This window comes from Macaca thibetana, chromosome 13 (assembly GCF_024542745.1).
Source record: "Macaca thibetana thibetana isolate TM-01 chromosome 13, ASM2454274v1, whole genome shotgun sequence".
Classification (NCBI taxonomy): Eukaryota; Metazoa; Chordata; class Mammalia; order Primates; family Cercopithecidae; genus Macaca; species Macaca thibetana.
Genome location: NC_065590.1, coordinates 14,354,428 through 14,381,154, shown reverse-complemented (window position 1 = coordinate 14,381,154; position 26,727 = coordinate 14,354,428). Strand labels below are relative to the sequence as shown.

At 41.4% G+C, this 26,727-nt stretch overlaps 2 gene segments (V, D, J or C); both read left to right on the top strand.

Moving 5' to 3' along the window:
• The window catches only part of LOC126934455 (immunoglobulin kappa variable 2-28-like), a 182,063-nt gene that overhangs the window by 31,123 nt on the left and 124,213 nt on the right, over positions 1-26,727 (top strand).
• LOC126934475 (immunoglobulin kappa variable 1-39-like) lies at positions 2,410-2,924 on the top strand. The segment is given in 2 exon segments: positions 2,410-2,478; positions 2,602-2,924. Coding segments are annotated over 2 exon segments (378 nt in total).

The window sequence follows — 26,727 nt, the reverse complement described above, 5'->3', positions numbered from 1 at the left end:
TATATTATTCATTTCACTAACAACTCTCATTACCCCATGATGATCTTGCCCTAAGGTAGAATAAAAAATATCACAAGGCAGATTTAGGAGGCAGTGAACCTAGAGAAATCCTGAGACTCTAGGACTCGCTGATGTGTGAATGCCAAGTTCTGGTGGATTCTGATTCTCTGTTTTTAGTGGACTTAATGGTGTGTAGCCATTTGTGGAAGTCTTCTTTGATTTTGTGACCAAGAAAAAAAAAAAAAATCTCTGCTAAAATCAAATCTAAGAAAGATTGCCAAAGGGAATTTAAGTATTTCTTAAATTTTCTGAGTTTCCGTAGGCATCAAAACATAAGAAGGGGCAATAAGGGAAACCAAAGATGCCCTCCAAGGATTAGGAATTTTTCAGTGCCTTAGGTTGGATACCCCAGTAAGAAGGATGACAAAGATTCCCATGGAGGCAGTATATTTACAAAGTGCAGGAAACAAGCAAGTGAGTAAGGGAAGAGAGGAGGGACAGTGAAAGGTGTTTCAGCAAGGAGTCACCTCTGAGGATGACCAGAAGTCATGGCCACATAGAAGCAGAAAAAAAAAAATGCCTCTGCTATTCCACCTGAGAGGTGAGGGAACTGGGGTATGTATACACCTCCCTTGTCATCACTGATTGATAGCTGTCCTAGGGGATGCTAATTCCAGGCCATGAGGTCCGCCACATTTGCAGGCTGAGCTGCCTTCCCCAGGTTCGGAGAGAGCAGTGAGGGGCAGAAAGGACCATAGAGAGTCAGCTGAAGTAGAATGAATGGAAACGTCAAGGTGTAGTAACAATGACTGCCAAAATTATGCAGAAAAAAAAGTGCATTTGAATCCAGAGCTGTATCTTACTGAATCTGGATATCTGGGTGCTGACAGTCTGTTCAGTAGCCATTTCCCTGAAATCCAGTCCCCTGAAAAAGCAGGAGGAGGTATGTGCACAGGCTGCACTACCTTGTTCTGGCCACTCCTAGTTGTGCATTCTTCGATACCACGAGAGCTAGTTCCTCTGCAGACAACTAATACTTCACAAGAGAAATACTCTCTGGAGTCCTTCGGCTTAAGTCCATTGATACTGATGTAGTTGACTCCACTTCCCCTGCCACTGAATCAGGCTGAGATGCACTGGGCAAAGGCAGCTGTTTTAAGTATTGAGGCTCAAATTAGTGTTTGAGGTTTATGTGGATTCAAAATATTTTTTCATCTACGTGGGCAGTGACTTGGCAGGAGATGGAGACTCTCTCTAAATGGATGTGAAACAGGGAGGCTGGCATCTGGTTCAAGATGATGTCCTTACTCACTGCTAAAGAGTATGAGAGCAAAGCGTGCATGCAAAAACACACACTGAGCAGCAGCCACTGTCGCAAAGGAGAGAAGGTTCACTGACCTGACCTTTCTCCAGGTTCTCCCAATCACCTGCTCTCCAGAAAGCCAGACTCTAGGGCAGATGCACCTGAGACCCCAGGAACAGACTGGTGGGGAGCGCAGCTCAGAGCATTACTCAGGGGATGTGGCCTTTGTCATCCTACTTTGACACAATTGATTATTTGGGCCTAGATTGATCGAATGTTTCAAGCTGATCCTAATCCAGGCTCTTATCATTAGTGAGTGAAACAGAGATTTTAGTTGAAATAATCATACTTGGCATCACTAGGCAGGCCTCCATGCTGGTGAACCATAAAAAATCATACGAAAGGCAGGAAAGGGGATGGAGTATGGGGATCCTCACGGCAGGAATAATGCGCAATCATTTAGCCCCTGGGCATTAAAGAGACCCATAGCTCTGGATAATGGCAGATCTATACATGGCACCGGTATCATCTTTGTGCATCTACAGCGAATTGCTTTTTCTTATACTGCTGAGAAAAATGGCTTACGTTTATTGGTAAATTCTATTGAATATATCAAACACACTTCTGATAAAGACTTTTTTATTTTCACTTCAAAAAAGAAAAAATTTCACACTGATAGAGACATTGTTAGCACAGCACTAAATACTTTGAGAGTAACTGAAAGTTCAGACAGCCCCACATTCTACAACTTTATTATGAATTTTCTGCCAAAAACGATGCTTTCCTATACACTCCTAATACAAGGATGAAATACATTATTTAATCTAGTCTTAGGTTCATTTACAATTTTGAAAAATCAATCCAAAAATATGTTCTTTAACCATATGGCCAAGAGAGAAATGTATTCTCTCAAGGTAAATCTACGCTGCCTGATCTGACCTGGGACCCTGGGGACACTGCCCCTGTGCTGAGTTACTGAGATGAGCCAGCCCTGCAGCTGTGCCCAGCCTGCCCCATCCCCTGCAGATTTGCATGTCCCAGAGCACAGCCCTCTGCCCTGAAGACCTTTTTATAGGCTGATCACACCCTGTGCAGGAGTCAGTCTCAGTCAGGACACAGCATGGACATGAGGGTCCCTGCTCAGCTCCTGGGGCTCCTACTGCTCTGGCTCCCAGGTAATGAGAAAGGACACTGGGAATTTACCAAGTCAGTGTGCTCAGTACTGTCTGGAACTTCAGGGAAGTCTCTGATAACATGATTAACAGTATGGATATTTGTTTCTATGTTTCCAATCTCAGGTGCCAGATGTGATATCCAGATGACCCAGTCTCCATCTGCCTTGTCTGCATCTGTAGGAGACAGAGTCACCATCTCTTGCCGGGCAAGTCAGAACATTTATAGTGGTTTAGCGTGGTATCAGCAGAAACCAGGGAAAGCCCCTAAGCTCCTGATCTATGCTGCATCCAGATTGCAAAGTGGGATTCCCTCTCGGTTCAGCGGCAGTGGATCTGGGACAGATTTCACTCTCACCATCAGCAGCCTGCAGCCTGAAGATTCTGCAGCTTATTACTGTCAACAGGTTTATAGTAACCCTCCCACAGTGTTACAAGTCATAACATAAACCCCCAGGGAAGCAGATGTGTGAGCCTGGGCTGCCCCAGATGCTCCTCCTGGTGCCTCCATGTGCAGAAGGCATTTCTCAAAGTCAGTGAGGTTTTGGAAGTCATTGGGAGGTTTTTGTAGAGGGGGCCAGGGAGGCTCCTCTGAACCCTAAGCCTTTTGCCCTCATCCCCAGCAGAAAGATGGGACCATGCCTGTCCTGATTGAATAAGGAAGAGAGATAAGTCCACCTGAGGAATCAATGTTATGGGATAATTGGAATTCATATAGAAAAAGAGAAGCTACTCTCAGTATTCCGAGGAGAAACTGTTCAAGTTGACTAAATTAGAGTCTAAACCACAGGCTTTCTTAAACCTGCAGTATGTCATTTATGAAGCAGGTACTAGAGACAAGGGATTCTCAGGTGCTCCTCCAGAAGCCAGAGTGCACCTGCCCCTGGTGGTATGTGCTGAGTACCGTGTGATGATCCTCAGACCTGTTTGGGACGCCCAGGGCGGGGGTGCTGATGCTCTCAGCTGCCTGCAGCACGTCTCCAGGTGATTCTCCAGTCCACACCTAACTTGCATGTGTTTTACTTCAGGTGTCAGTGTACACAAATCCACCACTCTGACTTCCCAGAGTTGTAGGGAGGGCAACTCGTTGACCAACTCTAAAGAAACCATAGATAGCAAAGGAGCTTTGGAAAATGTGCTTCCAGAAGTGATACTAGTGATGGGGAATTGACAGCTGACAGGCCAGTTAGGTTACTCTTTCCACAAGGCTCAACATTTTTCCTGTTACAGATTATCCCAGAATACACTTGAATGTGCTTTTGAGTTTTACCAGCAGGTCTGGGTTCATAGCAAGAAAACTTCATTAAGTCGTAGATGAAGCAAAAACATCAGGATGTTGTATGAAATATATTATAACGCTGTGTGTGGCAGCTCATGCCTGTAATCCGGAGAACTTTGAGAGACTAAGGCAGGAGAATCACATCATCCCAGGAGTTTGAGATTGGACTGCTGTTGGGAAGAGACCCCCAAATCTGGCCATAAACAGGCCCCAAAACTGGCCATAAAAAAAATCTCTCCAGCACTGTGACATGCTCGTGATGGCTATGACGCCCATGCTGAAGGTTGTTGGTTTACCAGAATGAGGGCAATGAACACCTGGCCCACCCAGGGTGGAAAACCGCTTAAGGCATTCCTAAACGACAAACAATAGCATAATCGTTCTGTACCTTAAGGACATGTTCCTGCTGCAGATAGCTAGCCAGAGCCCATCCCTTTGTTTCCCACAAGGAATGCCTATAATTAATCTATAGTCTATAGAAACAATGCTTATAACTGGCTTGCTGTCAATAAATATGTGGGTAAAACTCTGTTTGTGGCTCTCAGCTCTGAAGGCTGTTAGTCCCTTGATTCCCACGCCACATTATATTTCTGTGTGTGTGGCTTTAATTCCTCTGATGCCACTGGGTTAGGTTCTCCATGACCAAGCTGGTCTAGGCAAGTGGTGCCCATTTGTGGGGGTTGAAACTGGGTCGAAGGTTTGCTAGAGTGATGGTTGGAGAACGTGGAACTATGCTGGAGTCCACCCGAGTACTCTTAAGCAATCCCTGTGGTGAGTAAGAAGGGGAACTCGGAAGCATCAGGGTAACAATGGGACAAGTGTCAGCTCTGGTTTGTTCCACCTTGGAACTTTTTCACACTGATGATAAGGAAGAGGGAGAGTATAACAACGTAACAGAAGAGGTGGCAGAGCATTTTTGTTTGCCAGCTAAATCTCAAGTGGCAAAGGAGGGAGAGGTTTATCCCCCTCCTTCTGCACCCCCTCATTAGTTTGAAGTAAGAGTGGCTTGACCCTCTAGATCCTTCTTTCCCAGAGGACACTGGGTGAAAAGTAGTTGCTCCAGTGACTGTTCAAGCTGACCTTGAGTGATCACTCTCATTTCTATTCAGGCAGGAATCCAGCAAGCTAGACATGAGGGTGACATAGAGGCTTTGCAGTTCCCTGCTAGAATACACCCCTCAGATCAACAGGGAAATATTATAGCTACATTTGAGCCTTTTCCTTTTAAATTACTCAAAGAATTTAAACAAGCTGTTAATCAATATGGACCAGGTTCTCTTTTTGTAATGGGACTGTTACAGAATGTTGCCGTCTCCAGTTGGATGATTCCTCCTGACTGGGATGCTCTTACCTGAGCTTGTCTATCTCCTACTCAGTTCTTACAATTTAAAATTTGGTGGGCAGATGAAGCTTCCATTCAGGCTGCTCGCAATACACAGGCCCAACCACAAATTAATAAATCTGCGGACCAACTTTTTGGGGTCAGAGGCTGGGCTGGCTTAGTTGCACAAGTGGTTATGCAGGATGATGCCATAGAGCAGCTTAGAGGTGTGTGCATTAGAGCTTGAGAAAAAAAATCACTTCAGGAGGAGGACAGTACCCTTCCTGATACACTAATTCTCTTTGGCAAATGAATGTCACACATGTTCCTTGTTTGGGAGACCAGCTTATGTACATGTATGTTTGGGCACATTTTCTCACTTTGTCTGGGCTACATGCCACTCAGGAGAGTCTTCTGCCTGTGTTAAACATCACCTTTTTGCAGTGCTGTGCAGTGATGGACATTCCATCTTCTATTAAAACAGATAATGCCACAGGCTATACTAGCCAAGTTCTAGCTACACTTCTCTGTATATGGAATATTAAACACATTACTGGTATCCCATATAATTCTCAAGGACAAGTCATAGTGGAAAGAATGAATCTCTCCCTGAAATAGCAGTTGCAAAAGCAAAAAGTGGGAAACAGGGACTGTGGGACACCCCATATGCAATTGGATCTAGCATTATTGATTGTTAATTTTTTGAGCCTGCCTGAAGGCCAGATGCTATCAGCAGCTGAACAGCATCTATAGAAACCAGCTGCAAAGACAGAAGCAGAACAACTGGTTTGGTGGAGAGATCTGAAAACAAAAAGTTGGGAAATAGGTAAAATAATAACATGGGGTAGAGATTATGCTTGTGTTTCTCCAGGACCAAATCAATAGCCAATTTGGATACCATCAAGACACCTGAAGCCTTATCATGAGCCAGATGCCAAAGAAGAGATTGTGGGGGGAACCAAAGGACCCCCCGATTTCAGCTATGTTAAGACTGACACTGAAGAGGACCCCAACTGTCACGAGCAACACCTCTTGAAAGCAGCCACCCTGGTTGAATGCAGCCACCTAGGAACAGACCAAGAACCGATCATAGATGGTGGAAGAAAACCTGAGGAAAGCAGGACAACCAGTCACAATGAGTAATTTAATGCTAGCTATGATAGCAGTGATCACCACTGCGGTGAGTATTACTTCAGCACAGGCTGACACAGAGAACAATTATACTTATTGGACATATTTCCCTTTTCCACCACTTCTACAGTCTGTAATTTGGCTGGACCCCCTAATGGAGGTATACCCTAATGATAGCTCTTGGATGCTTGGTCCTACAGATGATAGAGGCCCATCTCACCCACATAAGGAAGGAACTGCTATGAATATTTCTTTAGGATTAGAACATCCGCCTATCTCTTTTGGAAAGTTCACTAGTTGCCTACCCCCTTGCTATCAATCTTGGCTGACAATAATACCTGGATGTAATCACTCTATGACCCAGTTATACATGCTTTCTGCTGCTCTCAGTATTTACTGTAATGAATCTGCTCCTATAATTGAGGCATACCACCCTCAAAAACCTGTTTGTAAACAGGATTGGACCTGGTCAGAAAAAAATGAACGTACTTGTTTAGGAAGATTGCATTGCAGAACAGGCAGAGGTGTGGCGAAATAATTTCTATGGAATCATTATTGATTGGTACCCTAAGGGGATGTTTAGCTTGAATTGCACCTCTCAGTCTGGGTGCCATGGCTACACTATGTTCAGATGGTGAGAACAAAACAGTCAGATGGTAGAAATGATAAGAAGTATGGCAGGAGTTGCTATTATCTGGAAACATGGTGGTATAGTGGCACCTCAACCTCAAATGATATGACCCACTGTAGGAGCTAAAAATAAGGATTGGTGGAAACTATTAATGGCTCTTAATAAGACCAACATTTAGGAAGGAAAATACACTATGCCATCACAATATAATCCTAATTACATTTTAGAAGTTGCTGAAAACAATACAATTTGGATACAAAGTTGTGTTTGTCCTCCTTTTCTGTTGGAACTGGGCAATCTAAAGTTTGACATCCGTAATTATCATGGAACTTGCCAGGAATGTAGATTGTTCTCTTGTGTAAACTAGTCCTTGTTTAATAATTCTATCCTAGTAGTGAGAGCTCAAGAAAGAGTATGGTTACTGGTGAAGTTTTCCTGTCCTTGGGAAGCCTCTCTCTCTGTACATATTATAACTGAAATTCTTCAGAAAATATTGAGACACTCTCAGCATTTCACTGCTACTTATTCTTGGTTATTATGGGACAGATTGCTGTTACAGTTACTGCTGTGGCAGCTGGAGTTGCACGACATTCATCAGTGCAAACAGCAGATTTTGAAAACAAATGGCAAAAGAATTCTACTCTGCAGTGGAACTCTCAAACTAAAATAGACCAAAAGAGAGTTAATCAAATCAATGATCTCGAACAAACTGTAATGTGGCTAGGAGATCGAGTAGCTAGTTTGGAATATAGAATGCAGCTAAAATGCAACTGGAATGCTTCTGACTTTTGTAACACTCCTCACCCTTATAATGAATCAGAGCACGCATGGGAAAGAATAAAAAACATCTGGAAGGACACTCTGGAAAATTGTCTCTGGATATTGCAAAATTCAAAGAACAAATATTTAAAGAATCTCAGGCACACCTGACCTTAATGCCAGGAACTGGAGTGCTTGAAAGAGTTGCAGACGAATTAGCAGCTATTGACCCACTGAAATGCATAAAAACACTTGGAGGCTCTGTGATTTCAATGATGATTGTCCTTTTAATCTGTGTTGTTTGTTTAAACAAAAAGGGGAACATGTTGGGAACAGGCACCCAAATGTGGCCATAAACCGGCCCCCAAACTGGCCATAAAAAAAATTGCTGCAGCACTGTGACATGCTTGTGATGGCTATAAGGCCAACACTGCAGGTTGCTGGTTTACCAGAATGAGGGCGAGGAACACTTGTCCCACCCAGGGTGGAAAATGCCTCAGGCGTTTCTAAACCACAAACAATAGCATGAGCCATCTGTGCCTTAAGCACATGTTCCTGCTGCAGATAACTAGACAGAACCCATAGCTTTGTTTCCTGTAAGGAATGCTTTTAGTTAATCTATAGTCTATAGAAACAATGTTTATCACTGACTACCTGTCAATAAATATGTGGGTAAAACTCTGTTTGTGACTCTCAGCTCTGAAGGCTGTCAGCCCCCTGATTTCCACTCTGCACTCTATCTCTGTGTGTGTGACTTTAATTCCTCTAGTGCGGCTGGGTTAGGATCTCCACGACTGAGCTGGTCTTTACAGACTGGGCAATGTAGGAAGACTCTGTCTCCACATTCATAAAAAAGGTAGATAGATGATAGGTAGATAGATAGATAGATAGATAGATAGATAGATAGACAGATAGATAGATAGACAGATAGATATAACAACCATTTGGCAACCAAATAAGCCTTCTTTGACAAACAGGAAGACAACAAGAGAAAATCCTAAACAAGGATATAGGATTTCTCCCTTTAATATGAAAGTCCTTTGCTACTCAAAATTACTCAGAACCCAGCAGCACCTCAGCATCCCTGAGAGAGTGTTTTGCATGACATACAGCAGGCCCACCTCAAATTTACTGAAAGACAATCTTCATTTTAACACAGTAACAGGTGCTCTATATAAAGTTTGACAAGCTATGTCTTAGGTGACATTTTAGCTAAAGAGATTTATTTTTTTCTCAATGAGGACATTTAAGAAAATTTCAATGGAAGGTCATATGATAAACGCACACCCAGTTTTACTTTCAAATTGATGCAACATTACATTTGAAAACATTTTGAAGATTATTAAGGTTGAAAATCATAATTATATATCCATGTACTTATCAAATAACTAGATGTTTACATAGAATAAACATATTTTGAAAGTTTAATAATTACCAAGTGAAAGAACCAATTAAAATTGTGTGTGCCTATGTTAGAGATTCTTGGACTTAATTGTATCAGGTCAGCTTGGTTTGGGATGTTGTCTACTCCTGATATCTGCCATGAGAATCTTCTGCCCTGGGTAGTCACTGTTCTCAGCCTTGGCCTCAGATAAATGCCATCCATAGGCTGGAGACAAACTGAGTTCCCTGTAACCAAACCAACCAGCTGAGCCCTACCTTAATCAGCCAATTGAGTATTAAAATGAACATTCATGAATGTGAAAATAAATACTTAGTGTAATAAGACACTAAGCATTTAAGTGGTTGATTGTCAATAATTTTTGTGCAAAAACTGGCCAATACAGTATTTATACATCTACCTATTTAGATAGATGCATTTTCCTAAAATTGATGGCATATATATGAATATTTATTAATCCATATATAGAGATACTAAGACAACATTTAAAACATTAAAACTTACTACCAATAAAAACCATGAAATTATATCATTTGGAGAAATGTACATATTTGAGTGTATATAACATATATGTTGGTGTTATATTTATTTTTTTATATTTATATATTTTTGAAAAATTTTTGGCTGCATATACTTATATGTACACATATTTATGTCTAAATAAGGCTATTTAAGTATATTTATATATACATATAAAGGCAACACATGCATATTTACAAAGTAATTATATAAAAATTAAATCTGTGAAGGTGATTTCAGTCTCCCCCCATAAAAACACTGGTGCCTAAGACCAGGTATAGTACCTACTCTGGTTACAGACATTTCCTTTATAACCTTTAGTTATAAAACACTCACCTAATGGGTATTTACTCCTTACAATATTTTTCTAACTCAGTGGAGGGGTAAAGGGTTTGTATGGGAATAACTGCCTAATGTTAGTTCCTATGGAAGTCCAAATATGCATATGCCCCCAATGATGCCATGCTGGATGGAGTTCTAAAAACTGGGTGCTGTAGTGATGTCACATCACTGCTGTCATTGAGGATGCCCTGGGAGACTGGAAGTCACAATATTGGGCAAACCCCAAGGGTGAAGTCACTGTAAACTTTGCAAAGAGAGATTAGCAATTTCATGACATTGGCTATTGGTTTGGAGAGATCATCAGGCCTCAGAAGAAACAAAACTGAAGGACTGGAGAAAGTTGGTTTGGAAGAGCTATGACTGCACCTTGGAAAATAGGTCAAGATAAAAATAAATGCTTCTCAAATGAGTATTCATCTCTATTCCATTACTGAGGACCAGTTTTTTTAGTAATTTAGAGGATCAAATACTAGGACTTCAGTCAGTCATGTTTCCCAGCTTTTTTAGGAAGTCACATGAACCATAGAAATCCATGCACGAGCACAAAAATATGAATTTCAGTTGATGAGGCGTGCATGCCTATAGCTTTTCTGACCATTCAACTTGCCAAATAGCATAACCCCTCCTGAACCACTGACATTATACCACACATCAGTGGTCAGACTAAAAACGTGTGTCAAGTGAGTACAGTGGAACTAACCCAACATCCGAAGGACAGTGGCTGTTTTCCTGTATATGCATTTGTCTTTCTCGTCAGTCATGTTTCTGCCAGAATCATCTCTTGAAAGATTTCTGAGTGCTTTCATCAGAATCAAGAAATCCTTACATCATTTAGCATTGGAAGAAGCAACTTAAATATAACAACAACAAAAAAGTGAAGCAACGTATGTTCATGATGCTGTCATGTGTCCAGGGGCAGCTGTCCTTACAGAAAGGAGAAAACCCATTATTAGTCAGGGAAAGCCAGAATACATACCCTTGTAATGTCAAATCGCTGTCTTACCTGATGTGCTGAGGCCCTGAAACACCCATGTGTAAGACGTTGTTACCCCCATCAACAGAAAAGGAGAATCTGAGAGATGACTATTCATTCTGGGTAGAGACAAGATTGAAACATTGTTTCTATTCACTCTTGTCTGGGGTTTTCTGGTTGATAGTTCTTAATTCAAAGAATTGGCATGATAATTACTGCATCGAATTGGAAAGAATGATGACCATATGGCCGTTTAGTTCTCATTATGATACAGCACAAACATTGAACACAGCATCTTATGGTGTGCGCTGGGGTCATAGAACCTGATAATCAAGGGGAAATAGGGTTCCTTTTACATATTTTAAAGAGGAAGTAGAGAATATGTGGAACCTAGAGGAATTTCAGGACTGTTTTTATTTAGTGACATTTTCACTGGTAAAAGTTTCTCTTAACTTCAACAGACTTCAGAACGAAGCTTTGAGTAATGCAGCTGAAGCATCACATGCACTTGGACGCTAGTGCAGCAGAGGGGAGATGAAACGCACAGTGACCTTAGGAGATGAGAACACCAAACACATCCTCTTAGTCAGCTTGAATTGAGAAGCACAAGAAACAGTCCATTCATTCTTTCTTACTTGTTCTATTGTTGAATCAGTTGACCATGAGAGAAGCCACTGTGCCTGGTAAGGCAAAATTGTGTTTATTTTGATGGATTAGGTGACTTAAAACCAGATTGAAAAAGCAGAGGAGTGAGCTCAGACAGCTTCCAGCACTCATTTCCCTCCTCCCTGACACCTGTGTGTTTCAATGATCAAGAAAAGTCCAAGGCCGAGTGTGGTCGTTCACACCTGTAATCCCAGCACTTTGGAAAGCTGAAGCAGGTGGATCACCTGAGGTCAGAATTTCGAGACCAGCCTGGTCAATATGTCGAAATCCCGTCTCTACTAAAAATACAAAAAGTTGCAAAGTGTGCCGGCGCAATCCTGTAATCCCAACTACTCAGGAGGCTGAGTCAGGAGAATCGCTTGAACCCGGGAGCCAGAGGTTGCAGTGAGCCGAGATCAAACCACTGCACTCCAGCCTGGGTGACAGAGCAAGACTCCTTCTAAAAAAAAAAAAAGAAAGAAAGAAAGAAAAAGGAGAAAAAGGAAAGTCCTCTTATTGTGACAGGAAGTTGTTGAGGCAGGAGGCTGTGCCCACACGACAGTGCTGTCTGATCCAGTTTTGTGATCCTGTGTGAATTTGCTTAGGATAATGGCTTCCAGCTGCATTCATGTAGCTGCAAAGGATATTATTTCATTTTTAATTGCTGCGTAGTATTTCATGGCATATATGTACCATATGTTCTTTATCCAGCCTACCATTAATAGTCATTTAGGTTGATTTCATATCTTTCCTATTGTGAACAGTGCTGCTCTGAACATATGTGTGCATGTATCTGTATAGTAGAATCATTTGTATTCCTTTGGGTATATATGCAATAATGTGATTGCTGGGTCGAATGGTACTTTTCTTTTAAGTTCTTTGAGGAGATGTCACACTGCTTTCTACAACTGGTGAACTGATTTGCATTTTCAGTTGTAGGAAGGATAGTTGTATTATGTTAGGGGTAACTATGACCTTACTATTGTCTGTATTTTATGATTATGTATGATTTGAGGAGATGTGTATGGGTTCAAGTTGGCAAGGGGTGGGCTTGTAAAGGTTAATACTGAGTGTTAACTTGATTGGATTGAAGGATGTAAAGTATTCACCCTGGGTGTGTCTGTGAGGGTGTTGCCAAAAATAGATTAACACTTGAGTCAGTGGGCTGGGAAAGGCAGACCCACCACTAATCTGTGTGGGCACAATCCAATCAGCTGCCAACACAGCCAGATTATAAGTAGGCAGAAAAATGTGAAAAGAGACGGACTCCCCTCCCAGCCTACATCTTCCTCCCATGCTGGATGCATCCTTCCCTCGAACATGGACTCCAAGTTCTTCAGTTTTGGAACGCTGGCTGGCTCTCCTTGCTCCTCAGCCAGCAGACGGCCTATTGTGAGGCCTGGTGATTGTGTGAGTTACTACTTAATAAACTTCCTGTATTAGCAAGTGACACCTAGAGGGACAGAACAGGATATATAGATATAGATATAGATATAGATATAGATATAGATATAGAGATATAGAGATATGCACACATACATATACATACACACACATGCACGAACACATACACATATATACATAGATACGTATATATATGTGTATATGTATATATATATGTGTGTGTGTGCACGTATATATATGCGTATATTAAAAGGGTAATTTATTAAGTATTAACTTACAGAATCCTAAGTTCCACAATGAGCTGTCTGCAAACTGATGAGAAAGGAGAGCCAGTCTGAGTCCCAAACTGAAGAACTTGGAGTCTGACGTTCGAGGGCAGGAAGCATCCAGCATGGGAGAAAGATGTTGGTGCTGGGAGGCTAGGCCAGTCTCTCCTTTTCACATTTTTTCTTCCTGCTTTACAATTGTTGGCAGCTGATTAAATTGTGTCCACCAGATTAAGGGTGGATCTGCCTTCCCCAGCCCACTGAGCAGCTGCGGTGCCAGGAGATGTGTCTCCAGCAGTTGGAGTCAGGTGGGCTCAGGGAGATGACTGGAAAGCCTTTGAGGAAGGAGGAGGCCATGAGGCCTCAGTCACAGGCACAGGCTCCTCTTCGATGTGAACGGGGCCAGGGTCCTCCAGGACACCTTCCAAAGCCTCCTCTTTCCTCCACACATAGGGCGCTGAAGCCCCACCGACCCTCCAGGGTTGGCTGCCACATCATCCCTGGAGCAGCCCCTAAAGTTCCCTGCTGTTCTCATGGCTGTAGAGATGCTCAGTCATGTCACTGTAAGGGGACCCTAGTGTGTCCTGTCCTCACCTGCTGCCACTGATGAACTTCATGGCACTTCTCCATGCCTTTCCCAAGTAACCCCACTCTCACCAACTATCAGGAGGATGGACGGAGGCCCGTACTCCATGATGTTCGGCTTATGAGTAAGTCAGGGATCAGGGAGGTCTCATGTTTGTGCAGCTCACAATAATATCACATAGGAATCCTATTTTGACAATCCTTGACTCCTCATCCTCTCTGAGCAGTTACTCACTCTGCCCATCCACTCTAAGACTTTCTTCTTGTGTAGCTGCTCATGGTGTTTTCATTTGGAGACTGATATGACTCTATTGTGGTGGAATACTAGATGTGTGCTTGTCACATCCTCACATTTCTCAGAATAAAAGACCCTTCTTTTGAGTAACATTTGTTCCTTTTTCCCTAGTTTGTCAGGATTACATTTCCAGTGATTGAGGTGAAAACTTCTTCGTAAAAAATGCATTCATATTGCTATAAATTAACTGCATATTTTTGAATCTCATAAATTTGGATATGTGATGTTTACTTTCAGATCAAAGTACCTTATAATTTCCATTTTTGTTACTTTTTTGCCCCAAACTATATTTAGTGGTACTTTACTTATTTTCCAAATATTTAGATTCTTTTGGCAAATTTTTAAAAAATTAAATTAGAATTTCAGTGGTTTTATGGGTATGAGTGGTTTTTGGTTGCAGTGATGAATTGTGTAGTAGTGAACTCTGGGCTTTAGTTGCCTATCACCCGAATAGTGTACCTTGTGCCTAAGAGGTAATTTTTCATTTCTCCTTCTTCTCCCACCAACCCCCTTCTGATAACTTTCCCTTTCTGATTTGTAATACAATCTTCTCAGTTATAAATAATTTATTTTTTATGATTTAATCAGCTTGATTTTACTGAAATATCCTGTTGCCTAAAATATAAATGTATCATTAGCCAATGTTTGCAAAGACCGTGGAATCCACTGTGGTTTGGTGGAGTCTTCTCTAAGTATCAGTCTTGTCCAGATGGTTGATAGCGTTGTTCAAGTCGTCTGTATCTGCACTGGCCCAAGGGGCTGGGCTGTTTGCACTGCAACCTGGACCTGCTGCAGAGCCCTTTTCTACCCTGAGTCCCAATCAAGACTGGCACAATTTCATGTCTCCTGGTGGGCCAAACCTGTATTCCGAGGCGTAGAATATGTAGCCTCCAGAAACCAAAAAAGTTATATTTGTGGCTTCCTTCTTTGAAAGACAAAAACACCCATAAAAAACACTGGGACAAAATAAATATTCCTGTAATTCTGAACTCTGATTCACTCCATCTTTATGTTACATGCATTACAATGGCCTTATTAATGGGAACACCATTTAGTGACATTTGACGGCAGCTGTAGAGACGAATGACCAGATTCAAGGTGCAGGGCAATACCAAACAGGGGAAATCAGCCTCCCAACCACAGCCACGATAGGATTAGGCAGCCACAAAGAGTTCCTAAGTAATTTTCTGATCATTTACCTGGTCGTGGTGCAGTATCTGGACTTGCCCTCTAATGAGGAGGGTCTAAAATTTAAAGTTGTGATGTCCTTGATTCTATTGCACCAACCTTCATCTGGTCTTTCTGTCAACCACTCACAAGGGCACTCAAGTCAAATTCTCTGAAGATATGATTGTCTTCTTACAAATCCTAGAGAAAAGGTTGATTTTAGATTTGCCTAGCAAATTAAATGTTTTAATGCCATTAATACGGTCATTTAAATGGTGTCCTTCTCTTAGTCTCTCTGTGAATGTTAACTTGGGGCAAATTTCCTGACAGATTTCTCTTTATTTTCATTTTCCTCTACAATTTCTGAGTAAGATGACCTACTCTGTGAAAACCTACGAAGTTAGTTTCAACCCAAAACAAAATCATTATTTTGAAATTTAATACCATCACAAGCCAGAGACAAAAGATACTGCTCTTGCTTTATGGCTCACTGAGGATTATTTTTGACTCGTAAGTATTTGCTTCAGTCGTCCATAAAATCAACAAGTTTCTTCCTTTTACTTCGTCTTATATGAATAATTGTTGCATAAACAGTTTTCCTAGGATAACAGATTTGTATACCTTCTTATTTTCAGTTTTAATTTTCACATAGGGCTGCTAGGATTCCAGAATACCAAAGAAACCATTATCTAGGTTGAGGATGTTTCTAATTTACTAGAGTAAAACTATTAAATATGAGTGAGATCCAGCGAAATCAGTGTCGGGCAAGAGATTATGCCTCTAGTCCTTTGTTAAATGTGACAGTTTTTTTCCTGATGGCTCCTGGGAGGTCAGAATTTATTTCTTTTCATTACTGATAGTTCATTTTTTTTTTTTTTGGCTAGTAGATATTTTAGAAGAGTTAATATCTAGAAGTATTCCAACGTAAGAGCAATTGGCTCCTCATAGAGCACTTACATTTGGGTGATCCTTAGCTAGTGCCCAAGAATGACCAAATAATAATAAAGTTCACTACCGTAATGTGAAGCTCCTGCTTCCAGAAGGGTAGAGTCAATATTTCCAGGTGTCAGTGCAGAGGCTGTATTATTATTATTATTAATTATTCTTATTATGAGACAAGAACCGAGCACTAAATACTTTATTCAGCTCTTGTCTCTTTCCTTTTCTGTACTTTTAATTTTTGATAGCAGGAGATGAAAAAAAGAGGTTAAAAAAGAAATTCAGCTGACTTTAGAACTCAGTTTGATTAATTTAAATCCTAATTTTTCTCTAGAACCTTAAACATTGTTAATTATAATTTATATAAATATTTACTTGATTCTTAAAATTGTTTAACATGAAAAAACTATGAGTGTGAGAACTTGTGAATTATATTTTCATTTTTTCTACAGGTAAACTATCTTATCTGAGTTAAAAGTAAATAAGTTATTCCACATTATTTTCTTGTTCATTGAAGTTCTTATATCAACTGCAGCTTCTACTACAGTTTAAATGGCTAGAATCCCCAATTCAGTCTCTGGAAACTTCTTGGGATCTTCATTTCCCATCTCTCATGTCAACTAGGTTTTACTGTAAGGTCTCAAGACTAACTTCACATTCAATGAGTAGAAAAATGTTACTAACCTCTCAGGCAATTTATGGTTTTATGGAGTTTTACTTTTGAAGGCAGAGATACCTTTTTTCAAGGGCGAATTCAAAGGGAACCTAAGAGTCACAGAAGGCTCAGGAAGAAAACGGACTCATGCCTTCACTTTGGCAGTTGGTGGGTGTGGTGGATTCTGCAGAGATATTAAGAAGAACAGAGGAGAAGCCCACCACTTAATCCCACAGCTGTGTGGATAGTTTCATAGGATTTCTGAAAACTTTTTCCAAGGAAAATTAAAGACCAAAATGGAAACATTTGGAAACAGGTTCAGATGAGACAGATCTAGAACAGGGTCTGAAGATTCGGAAAAGTCCGATATGGAAACAATGCTGTTTCTTTCAACGTTTGGAGAGAGAGATTCTCAGTAGCTGAAGATACACATTCATGGAGGCTACATTCCCTGTGCTCTCTCCCTGTGTTCCAGAATATTTATCTATGAATGCTCCAGTGAGGGACAATTTCAGTTAGTGAGACAATGCAGACAGCTTCAATCCCAGGTGCCTGAAAGCCAGGAATCCATTCACAGGACCTGCAGCTTCACAGATGGAAACTCCCGTTGTGGGTTTCTTGGTCTTAATTCTCATCCAAGAACAAACTCTCACCTTTAATTAAAAGAAGGTTCCCTGAGGCTCGTCCGGTAGGGAACAAGCCTCTGTGTGTCTCAGCCTCACCCACAGCAGTGAGGGTTTGCACTATCTGGACTAATACAGTCTGTAAAACAAAGTGTACACGATGTGCAACAGTGATCTGTAAATGAGAATGCTATGTTGTTTATTTCAAAACTGTAGGCTTAGTTCTCAATGGCCTGTGCCAAACTCAAGTTTTAAAATGTAATTGTTTTAAAAACAACTCAAATAAAGGCATTTTTAACCTTTTAGAAAATACTTACTCTATAGGTGCGGAAAGCCTCACCCACATCTGCTAGCAGTAGGTAAGACAAGCCCCAGTTTTTGAAAACCTTAAACTTAGTAATGCCCTCTGTAGCTCTCTGATACAGAAACTCCCCAGTGTGCTGCTGTGTGGCATCCCCTAGATGCTTATCCCTTCTCCAGTGTCCCACCCATTTTGAGAAAACAACCCTGGCACCTTTTCCTTGGACTACCTCCTGCTGTGAGGGACTTCTCGCTGCAAACCTGTCAAAGCTTCATCCAATAGAGGGCACGTGTGCTACTGCCATCTATGGTCATCTCTTTTTCCTTGGCCTCGGTCAGCCCACAAATCCCTCAATCCCCATACAAACAGGATCACAGTGACCATCCCGTAAATACTGACTCCCGGTAATGAACACAAACAACTCCACTTCCAAGACTCTCTTCCCAAGTCATGTGAGTAATACAGTTGCTTTCATTTTATGGATCCCAAACTAACTACATCAGGAAAAAAAGACACTCAACCCTGCCTGTAGAACTCCTCCCTCATTTAGGTGACCATAGTCCAGATGAGAGACACGCAGAGGTCTGCTCCAATCCTGGTTCAAGTGTAGGCTGCTCTTCCATCTTGTCTGTGTCCACTGGGACTGACCAGCTTTGTCTGCTGTTCTGAAAGTCCTGGCATGATGTGTCAACAGACAAGAGAGGGAAGTTTCTGGTTAGAGTTAGTAATAGTGTTCTTTAAGTCTACAGGTTAAATCGGGCAGTTTCAAAGCCTTTTTCTGACTAAAAAGGGATTTGTACAAGATTTTACATTTTTGGATCTGTAGGGGGACAAATCATTAGATTTGTGTTAAAAATCCCAGGAGTTACCTTTTTAATGGTTCATTCATTCTCATAGAAAATAGCAATGCTTTCTTAAATTCAAGCAATCTAGATACTTTGTGAAAATAACATTTTCAAGAATTGGCTTATAGTAAAAGAAACAGGCCAAATATTTTACTGTTATTCACTCCCCTGCAACTCAAATTTTTGAATTAGGTAGCAGATAAAACTGATAATTCATTTAACACCCTTGCAGAATAATTTTTTAAAACTAACAATAAAATCGACCTTTTTTTTCTCCTATTTTCCTTAAGCTGTTGATGTTTTATGTCTCCTTGTGCTATTCCTTCAGCTTCTGATGTTTCTGACTTTTCTTTCACTATCATGATTAAGAGTCTGACCTTTTCAACACCAAGAAGCAGATCGGAATTTGTTGACATCATAAAAAAAAAGTCGAGCACACATGATTTGCAAAATGTAGTAAGAGAAAAGAGTAAATAAAATTTTAACAGTGAAATATGAGATTTTTATTTCAATCCTACCTCGTAGCTACTGTTTGATATCAGCCCATATTATTGCCACGGAGTTCAACACTTGAAGGTCAATATCATTTTTACTCAAGTATGGTTTCCAATCTTATTAAAAAATGAGATTTTGGTAGATTTCCCAGATGATATTCAGACTAAGCTTTCCTCGCAATCTTACCTACAATGGCGTTTATTTGTGTTCTTGGGCAATTAAATATGACTTTGTGTTAAATTACCCAAGCTTACATCAATCACACTACAAGCTAGCCCTTCATTGTTCCTGGATTTGTTTTTTTTTTTTTTTTTCCCATAAATGTGACTGTCCTTGTGAAAGTATTTATTGTTGACACCATTATTCAGGAATTGTTCAATGGAATATTAAACGCATCAGTGACAAATAAAGAAGAGTGTGGTTGGTTTTCTGTTTAATGATCAGCTGAATGGGAGATTCACACCCCTAAGCTCTGAGCATTTTTACATAAAGTCAAGAAACAATCAGTTACAGGTACAGGCTACCAGACATATAAAACTGTGAATGCAGTTCTTGTTCTTTATACATAGAGAATTTCCTTGTGATCTGGGGATTCATGGCTGTGGCTGCACCACATCCAGCCTGGGGGAGACTCACGTCTCACTCAGAGTTGACAAGAACCTAGAAGCCCTGACAGGACCTGATTCCATGTGACCAGGGAGACTGCATGGGAAGAGCTTTTCTAATCACCACTTGAAAAAACATCACGCACAGTTATGTCTTATTTGTTCTGTATCGTTAACCTAGAAGATTCTTCCCTTAAGAGAGTCCTCTGGGCCAGACACAATCGCTCACTCCTGTAATCCCAGTACTTTAGGAGGTCCAGGCAGGCAGATCTCCTGAGGTCAGGAGTTCAAGACAAGCCCGGACAACATGGTGAAACCCCACCTCTACTAAATAAAAAAATAAAAATACAAATACAAAAAGAGCCCTCTGGTTAGCCTTGTATATGTGAGGTGATTGTGATGAGATAGATCCCAGACTGAGTAACTGGTCACCAGGATTTTTATATTCACTGCCTGAGGCACAAAATTGTCTTTCTTTCCTTTTCCTTACACTGGACTCTTGGCTCTAAATATAGAGGCTCACATCATTCTCCCAGTGAGGCCCTAGGACACAGAGCTCTTATGCAGTTCACTCACCAGGTGCCAGGGCAGGGTAGAATCTAGTATTTGAGTTGAACACTCTTGAACAGTTATCCTGGAAACAGCAGATACCAGACAGCCCTTGAACTGGCTCCAGGTCGCTTTTTACCTGCAGGCTCTCAGTCCAGCAATGCTTGCGGGGATGGGGCTGTTTGGTTCTCTAGATTGACTAGGAGGGAATCAAGTCAGATGGCATTCACCTCCCAGAGATGCATCCTGGACACACATTTCCACATGATCAGGGTTCTGGTGCTTTCTTGCAGTCATGCCCTACACAGTGCATCCTGATAAAAGGTCCCAACATTCCCCTTCAGATCCTTCTTCCCTTGATTGTGGACAAACTTGACTGAATCTCTCTCTGTTTTGTTCCAAGGGACAATTTATATCACATTGTTCACAGAAGAGACATTCCCCCTGCCCCATCAAAATTTTCCACGCCACTGCACCCACCAGGGGATTTGCATAGTGTCCCCTAGGGAGGACCTTCCCTCGTGAGTCTGAGATAAAAGCTCAGCTCTAACCTTGCCTTGACTGATCAGGACTCCTCAGGTCACCTTCTCACAATGAGGCTCCCTGCTCAGCTCCTGGGGCTGCTGGTGCTCTGGCTCCCTGGTAAGGACTGAAGGAGATGAGGGAGGAGAATTGGGTGGGAGGTGAGCTCTGCGGGCTCCACAGCTTCACATGTTTATTGCAATAATGTGATAGAGTCACATGGTCTATGCTCCAGGGAATGGAATTCATGTTTGTCTTATGAATTCCCAGGATTCACCTCCAGGAAACGACGACCAGTGCTCTGATTCAGAACTTGAAAATGAAAAGAGTTCCCTGCTGGCTAGTAAATAATGGGTTTATTCAGGAAAGTCTACTTTTCATGACAGTAAATCAAAACTTTAAAATGTAACTACAAATTAATATCAGAAGAGAAATTATGAAAGTTGCTCATAATATACCTATATAAACTTGCACTACTCTGTTATTTTTTCAGGGACCAGTGGGGATATTGTGATGACTCAGACTCCACTCTCCCTGCCCGTCACCCCTGGAGAGCCGGCCTCCATCTCCTGCAGGTCTAGTCAGAGCCTCCTGCATAGTAATGGATACACCTATTTGCACTGGTACCTGCAGAAGCCAGGCCAGTCTCCACAGCTCCTGATCTATTTGGGTTCCAACCGGGCCTCTGGAGTCCCAGACAGGTTCAGTGGCAGTGGGTCAGGCACTGATTTCACACTGAAAATCAGCCGGGTGGAGGCTGAGGATGTTGGGGTTTATTACTGCTTGCAAGATATACAGCTTCCTCCCACAGTGCTACATCCTCGAACAGAAACCTCCCTGCTGGGTTTGCCCAGCTGCCCACATGGGCCACTTGTCTTGGGGAGCAGCTGAGCAGAGTCTCTGAGTCCGCAGAAGAGGAAGGCTGTTGGAGACATCAGGGCAGCGTTTCCTGCTGAGGATGCTGGTCCATGAGAGCCTCAGCAGCACCTCAGATCCCACATGTTAAGGCCCTACCAGCCGCCACAGCCTGAGGAAGGCATCAGGAGGAGGAGAATTCATGGGGCCACATGCCCTGGGAGCAACTGGCTATGATGTAGGGAGAGTGAATGAAAGCTCACATCCTCACCCTCCCCGTCTTGCCCACATTTGTCAAGTTCATGCAGCCGTCAGAATAACCAGACCATGAATGCAGTTTAGTGACACCACCAGAAGAACACATATGGAAAATGACCAACTGGGATTTATATCATACACAATGACACTTAGTCATATTTGGAAACTCATTGTCTCCCGTCTCCCTCATTCTGCTCTCCGACTTGCACGAAACCCTCCTCTCCAGTGTCTTACAGGAGAAAGCATTCTACACAAGCTGTGTGCAGGGTAGTATGGCGAAGGACACTCAGTAAAAATGTTTGATGCTGGATTATTCAAATAGACTTTATAAACTCATGGTCGGTATGAAATCCTGATGTCAAAAAAACGTATTACTCTTAATTATTATTTGTCAAGTGGAAAGCGAGTTTTCACAATTCCAAAAGTGGCCTTTAAAAATAACTGCATAATCTCAAAGATAAAAAATTAAAGTTTATTTCAAGAACAAAGGAAACATTCAGAATTATGTGAGATTTTTATTTCTCTTCCAAATTCTAAAAGTTTTGAAAGTATGTAGGCTAAGTTCTATTTTTGCTATTTTAGAGTGGAAATTTATTACTAGTGTTTTCATAAGAAAAGGTTTCAAATAAACTTTTTTTTTTTTTTTTTTTTTTTTTTTTTGTGATGGAATCTTGCTCTGTTGCCCAGCTGGAGTGCAGTGGTGCGTCTCGGCTCACTGCAAGCTCCACATCCCGTGTTCAAGCCATTCTCCTGCCTCAGCCTCCCTAGTAGCTGGGACTACAGGCACCCGCCACTACGCCTGGCTAATTTTTTGTTTTTTTTTTTTTAATAGAGACGGGATTTCACTGTGTTAGCCAAGATGGTATCAATCTCCTGACCTCGTGATCCACCCGCCTCGGCTCCCAAAGTGCTGGGATTACAGGCATGAGCCACCACGCCCAGCCAGAAATGCATTCTTTTCACATTTTACATCATTACCTGGAAAATGAATCTAAATTCTATGTTTCAGATGTCAATGCATGGAACATCTATGCTTTTCATAGATTTTAGTAAACATAGTGTTCTAAATGATATGGAACCCCATAATGAGTCATGTGAGCTACATGTCATAACACCGTGTGATAGACACAAAATAATGACTAAATCAACAGAAGAAGATCCGCTTCAGGTTAAGGATATACAGTACACTTGAGATGATTGATAATGATTCCTTTAAGTGCAATTAGAATTCCGAAGTTCCCATCCAAGATAACGAGTTGATGGGTTTCCTTAGTAAGTGCAATTAAAGAATTAAAAAAAAAAAAGAAAGGGGACCAAAGCAATGAATTAATCACTTCCATTTCTGTTAGGTTTGGACAAAAAAAACAGGGTTAAAATTCTATGAAAGGCAAAAAGGTTTTGTATGCAAAATTTTTATTCATATCAATCACTCTGGAACCCTCAAATGAAAAATAAGTGACACAATATGTTTTTAAAAGTGCTGATAAATGCATAATTGCGCTTAAAAGTCATTATAAAGAATGTAGTTAAAGAACACAAAGTGTGATGGGGTGCAGTGGCTTGTGCCTGTAATCCAAGCACTTTGAGAGGCCGAGGCAGGTGAATCCGCTGAAGTCAAGAGTTTAGGACCAGCCTGGCCAACATGGTGAAACTCTTTCTCTACTAAAAGTACAAAAATTCGCCAGGCGTGGTGGCATGTGCCTGTAATTCCACCTACTCAGGAGGCTGATGGAGGAGAATCACTTCAATCCAGGAGGCAGAGGTTGCAGTGAGCTGAGATCATGCCACTTCACTCCAAACTGGTCAACAGAGTGAGACTCTGTCAAAAAAAAAAAATTGTAAGTAGTTTGACCCGGAACTAAGCAATGTTATCGTCATCTTTAGCCTCATGTGATTGACAGCTTCTAGTGAACTTGAATTTCTGCTTTGCCATGAGACACAAGATTAGTCCCAACCCATTTAACATGGTTAGATAATTTAACAAACAAAGAAACAACTTATGTAATGCTGATGTAACAAATGGCTACGCTGTGAAAACAAATGGTGAAAGGTGAACTATCCCCTAAACCTGAGAGAAGATACAAGGAGAATCAAAATTGGCTGGTACAAAAAAGCCTTTAGTTCCCATTGACCAAGTGTGACCAGGTTTCTCTGTCTGTGCCATGGCAGTGCAGAGACAGGCACGTGGCCTTGGTGGTGTCATTGGTTCTTCTCCATGAGTTCACTCAGGTGGGCAGGAGGCACGACCACCCTCAGCCCAGAGCTTCCTCCTTCCTCACAGTCGCTGCCCCCACGCTCATCCTCAGAAACATGAGTGGAACAGAGTGAATGGAAAGTTGTTTTATTCTAAAGATCAAAAATCTTGAACTTGTAAATAGAAATAAATGTTATTTTTGCTCCAAGTACACATTTGAGAAATCTTCCGTTGAGTACACCTGAAGATAAACCCACATTTTTTTTGTGTCTTTTAATCAGAAAATGTATTTATATGATTCTTGGAAATAATGTTTGAGTATAAAATTGTATTTTAGCAGCTTATTTCAAGTTGTTATTTACCATATGATAATTACTCCCAAAATGTCGTCAATTAAAAAAATATAATCTGTTGCTCTGTCCTCCACTTAAAGTAATTTCTCTATTTAACCTCATCAGACTCCTTTTAAGCTCTTAAACTCATATTTTTTTTTTACTGATTTGATACATTAAGTCAATTTATTATTTATGATGAATTTATGTATGTAATTATTTTCAATATCACAAGTAGAAAAAGCCTGTAAGTTGCTATGCCGAAAAACCTGCCCCTAGATGGCAAAACAAATCCCACAATACACAGACAGAGCCAAGTTCTAACAAAACCTGGGAAAGGAAGAGGGGTAGTGTCCCATTAACAACTTGGAGCCCTTAAGGCAAGAATGAGGTGGAACATCTGGAACATATGAGAGGAGACATCAGAGCTGTGGAGTAGTGGGGAACCTGCTCTGTGCTCTGAGACTGAAAGTCCAGCCTTGCCTCTCACCTCTGCCTTGACTGTGTCCCCATCTGCTGTGAAGTGAATGGTGTCTTCTAAATTCATCCTGAGCCCTAATTGCTGAAAAGTGTAAGACATTGAATGTGGGGATTATGTGCATCTTCCTGACACCAACCTGATGCTCAGGAAGGAGACTCTTGTTTTCTCTTAGGATTCTTTTACTAACCATGATTTTGCCTCTACTGCACATTTCCCTTTCCTGATTGTCCCTCTCTATTGACAGAAGATGGCCCAGGGGATTCACTACTGAGTCTCAAGCTCTTACCCAAAGCCCTCAGTCTAGTGTTGCTCTTTTCTTTCATGCTATTTTTGTTTTTTTGTTTTCTTGTAATCATCTTAGCAATAAAATATCACATTTTTATTCCTAGCTATTACAGATGCTATCTTAGTTAGTTGCAACGGTTGCCTTCTGAATAATAAATGTCTTTCAAATGATGTTAAGACATCCAAATCCATGCGCTTCAGAAGTTGCAAGAAGCTCTGTTTAGCCCACGGTGCCAGTGAATCTCCCAGAGTGTTCCATGCATCTAGCCCCACAGAGTCCCTCTGTGCTGTCATATCATCCACCGCCTTCTGTGAATGAGATATTCTCATAAGAATCCTGGTGGTGCTCTTTGAGCCAGTTCCACACACACAACTCCCATGAAAGTTGAGGACCACAAGCCCCTGAAGACAATCACAGTTAGCTAGACTCATATCTCATGACTGTCCTCTGCAGACACAGGTTCTCCCCAGATGGCTGAGGGTAGTCACTGACTGTGTCCTTCTTGTGATGACAACAGGAGACAGAGCAGGTCTGTAAGCAGCCCTGCAAGCCAGGTTCTGTGCAAGCCCTCCTGTGGGTCCCTCTTACCTGGACATAGGTGTGTGAACCAAAAATGAAACTCCACGCTCCCTAGCCAACTGCATAAACTCCTCCTCTCATTCAAGAACACACCAAAATCACCTGAAATACATACAGTACGTAATGGGAATGGATGATCAGATATGCCCTAACTGACCTCCCTCTTTAAAATTCAGATACAACTGACCAGTGTTTAATGTTAAAAACAAGATCTTGAGACTGACAAAGCAAACTCTTTATAGCAATAAGCCAACATGATAGATGCCAGGCCCAGGGAAATCAAAGTATTTTCTCCAATATATTTTATTTAATGTATTTGAAAATGCCTCTGCTAAGTTGTTTCTTGTGGGGAAAATCTCCATTCTGTAGAGAATCCTGTGCCTTTTCGAGTCTCTTTCCTGACCCAGAGAGATTTAACTAGCAGTCTGGCACCTTTTAAGTCTGCTAAGAAACCATTACAGTCTATTCTTTCTGAAGCCTGCTATCCGGAGGCTTCATCTGCATGATGAAACCTTGGCTCTACAACCCTTTGTGTTAACTCAGTAACGGGACTGTATTCTGGAGGTTTTAAGAGAGAGAAGTCAATATCCGGCTTCCCATCTTTCTCATGTTCCCACATTCGTGGTTCCATGGCCCCTTCCTCTGTCACTCCGGCACCGCTCTCTGTTGCCCCAGCTCCTCTCTGGATGTGACCCTTCTCCCTCCCTGTTATAAGGACACTTGTGATTGTGTTGGTCTCAACCAGATAATTCAGGATACTCTCCTGACCTCAAAATTCTTAACCATGTCTGTCAAGTTACTTTTGGCATGTTCATAAGTAATAATCATAGATTCCAGATTTTAGGACAATGATGTGTTTAGGGGTATATTATTCATTTCACTAACAACTCTCATTACCCCATGATGATCTTGCCCTAAGGTAGAATAAAAAATATCACAAGGCAGATTTAGGAGGCAGTGAACCTAGAGAAATCCTGAGACTCTAGGACTCGCTGATGTGTGAATGTTAAGTTC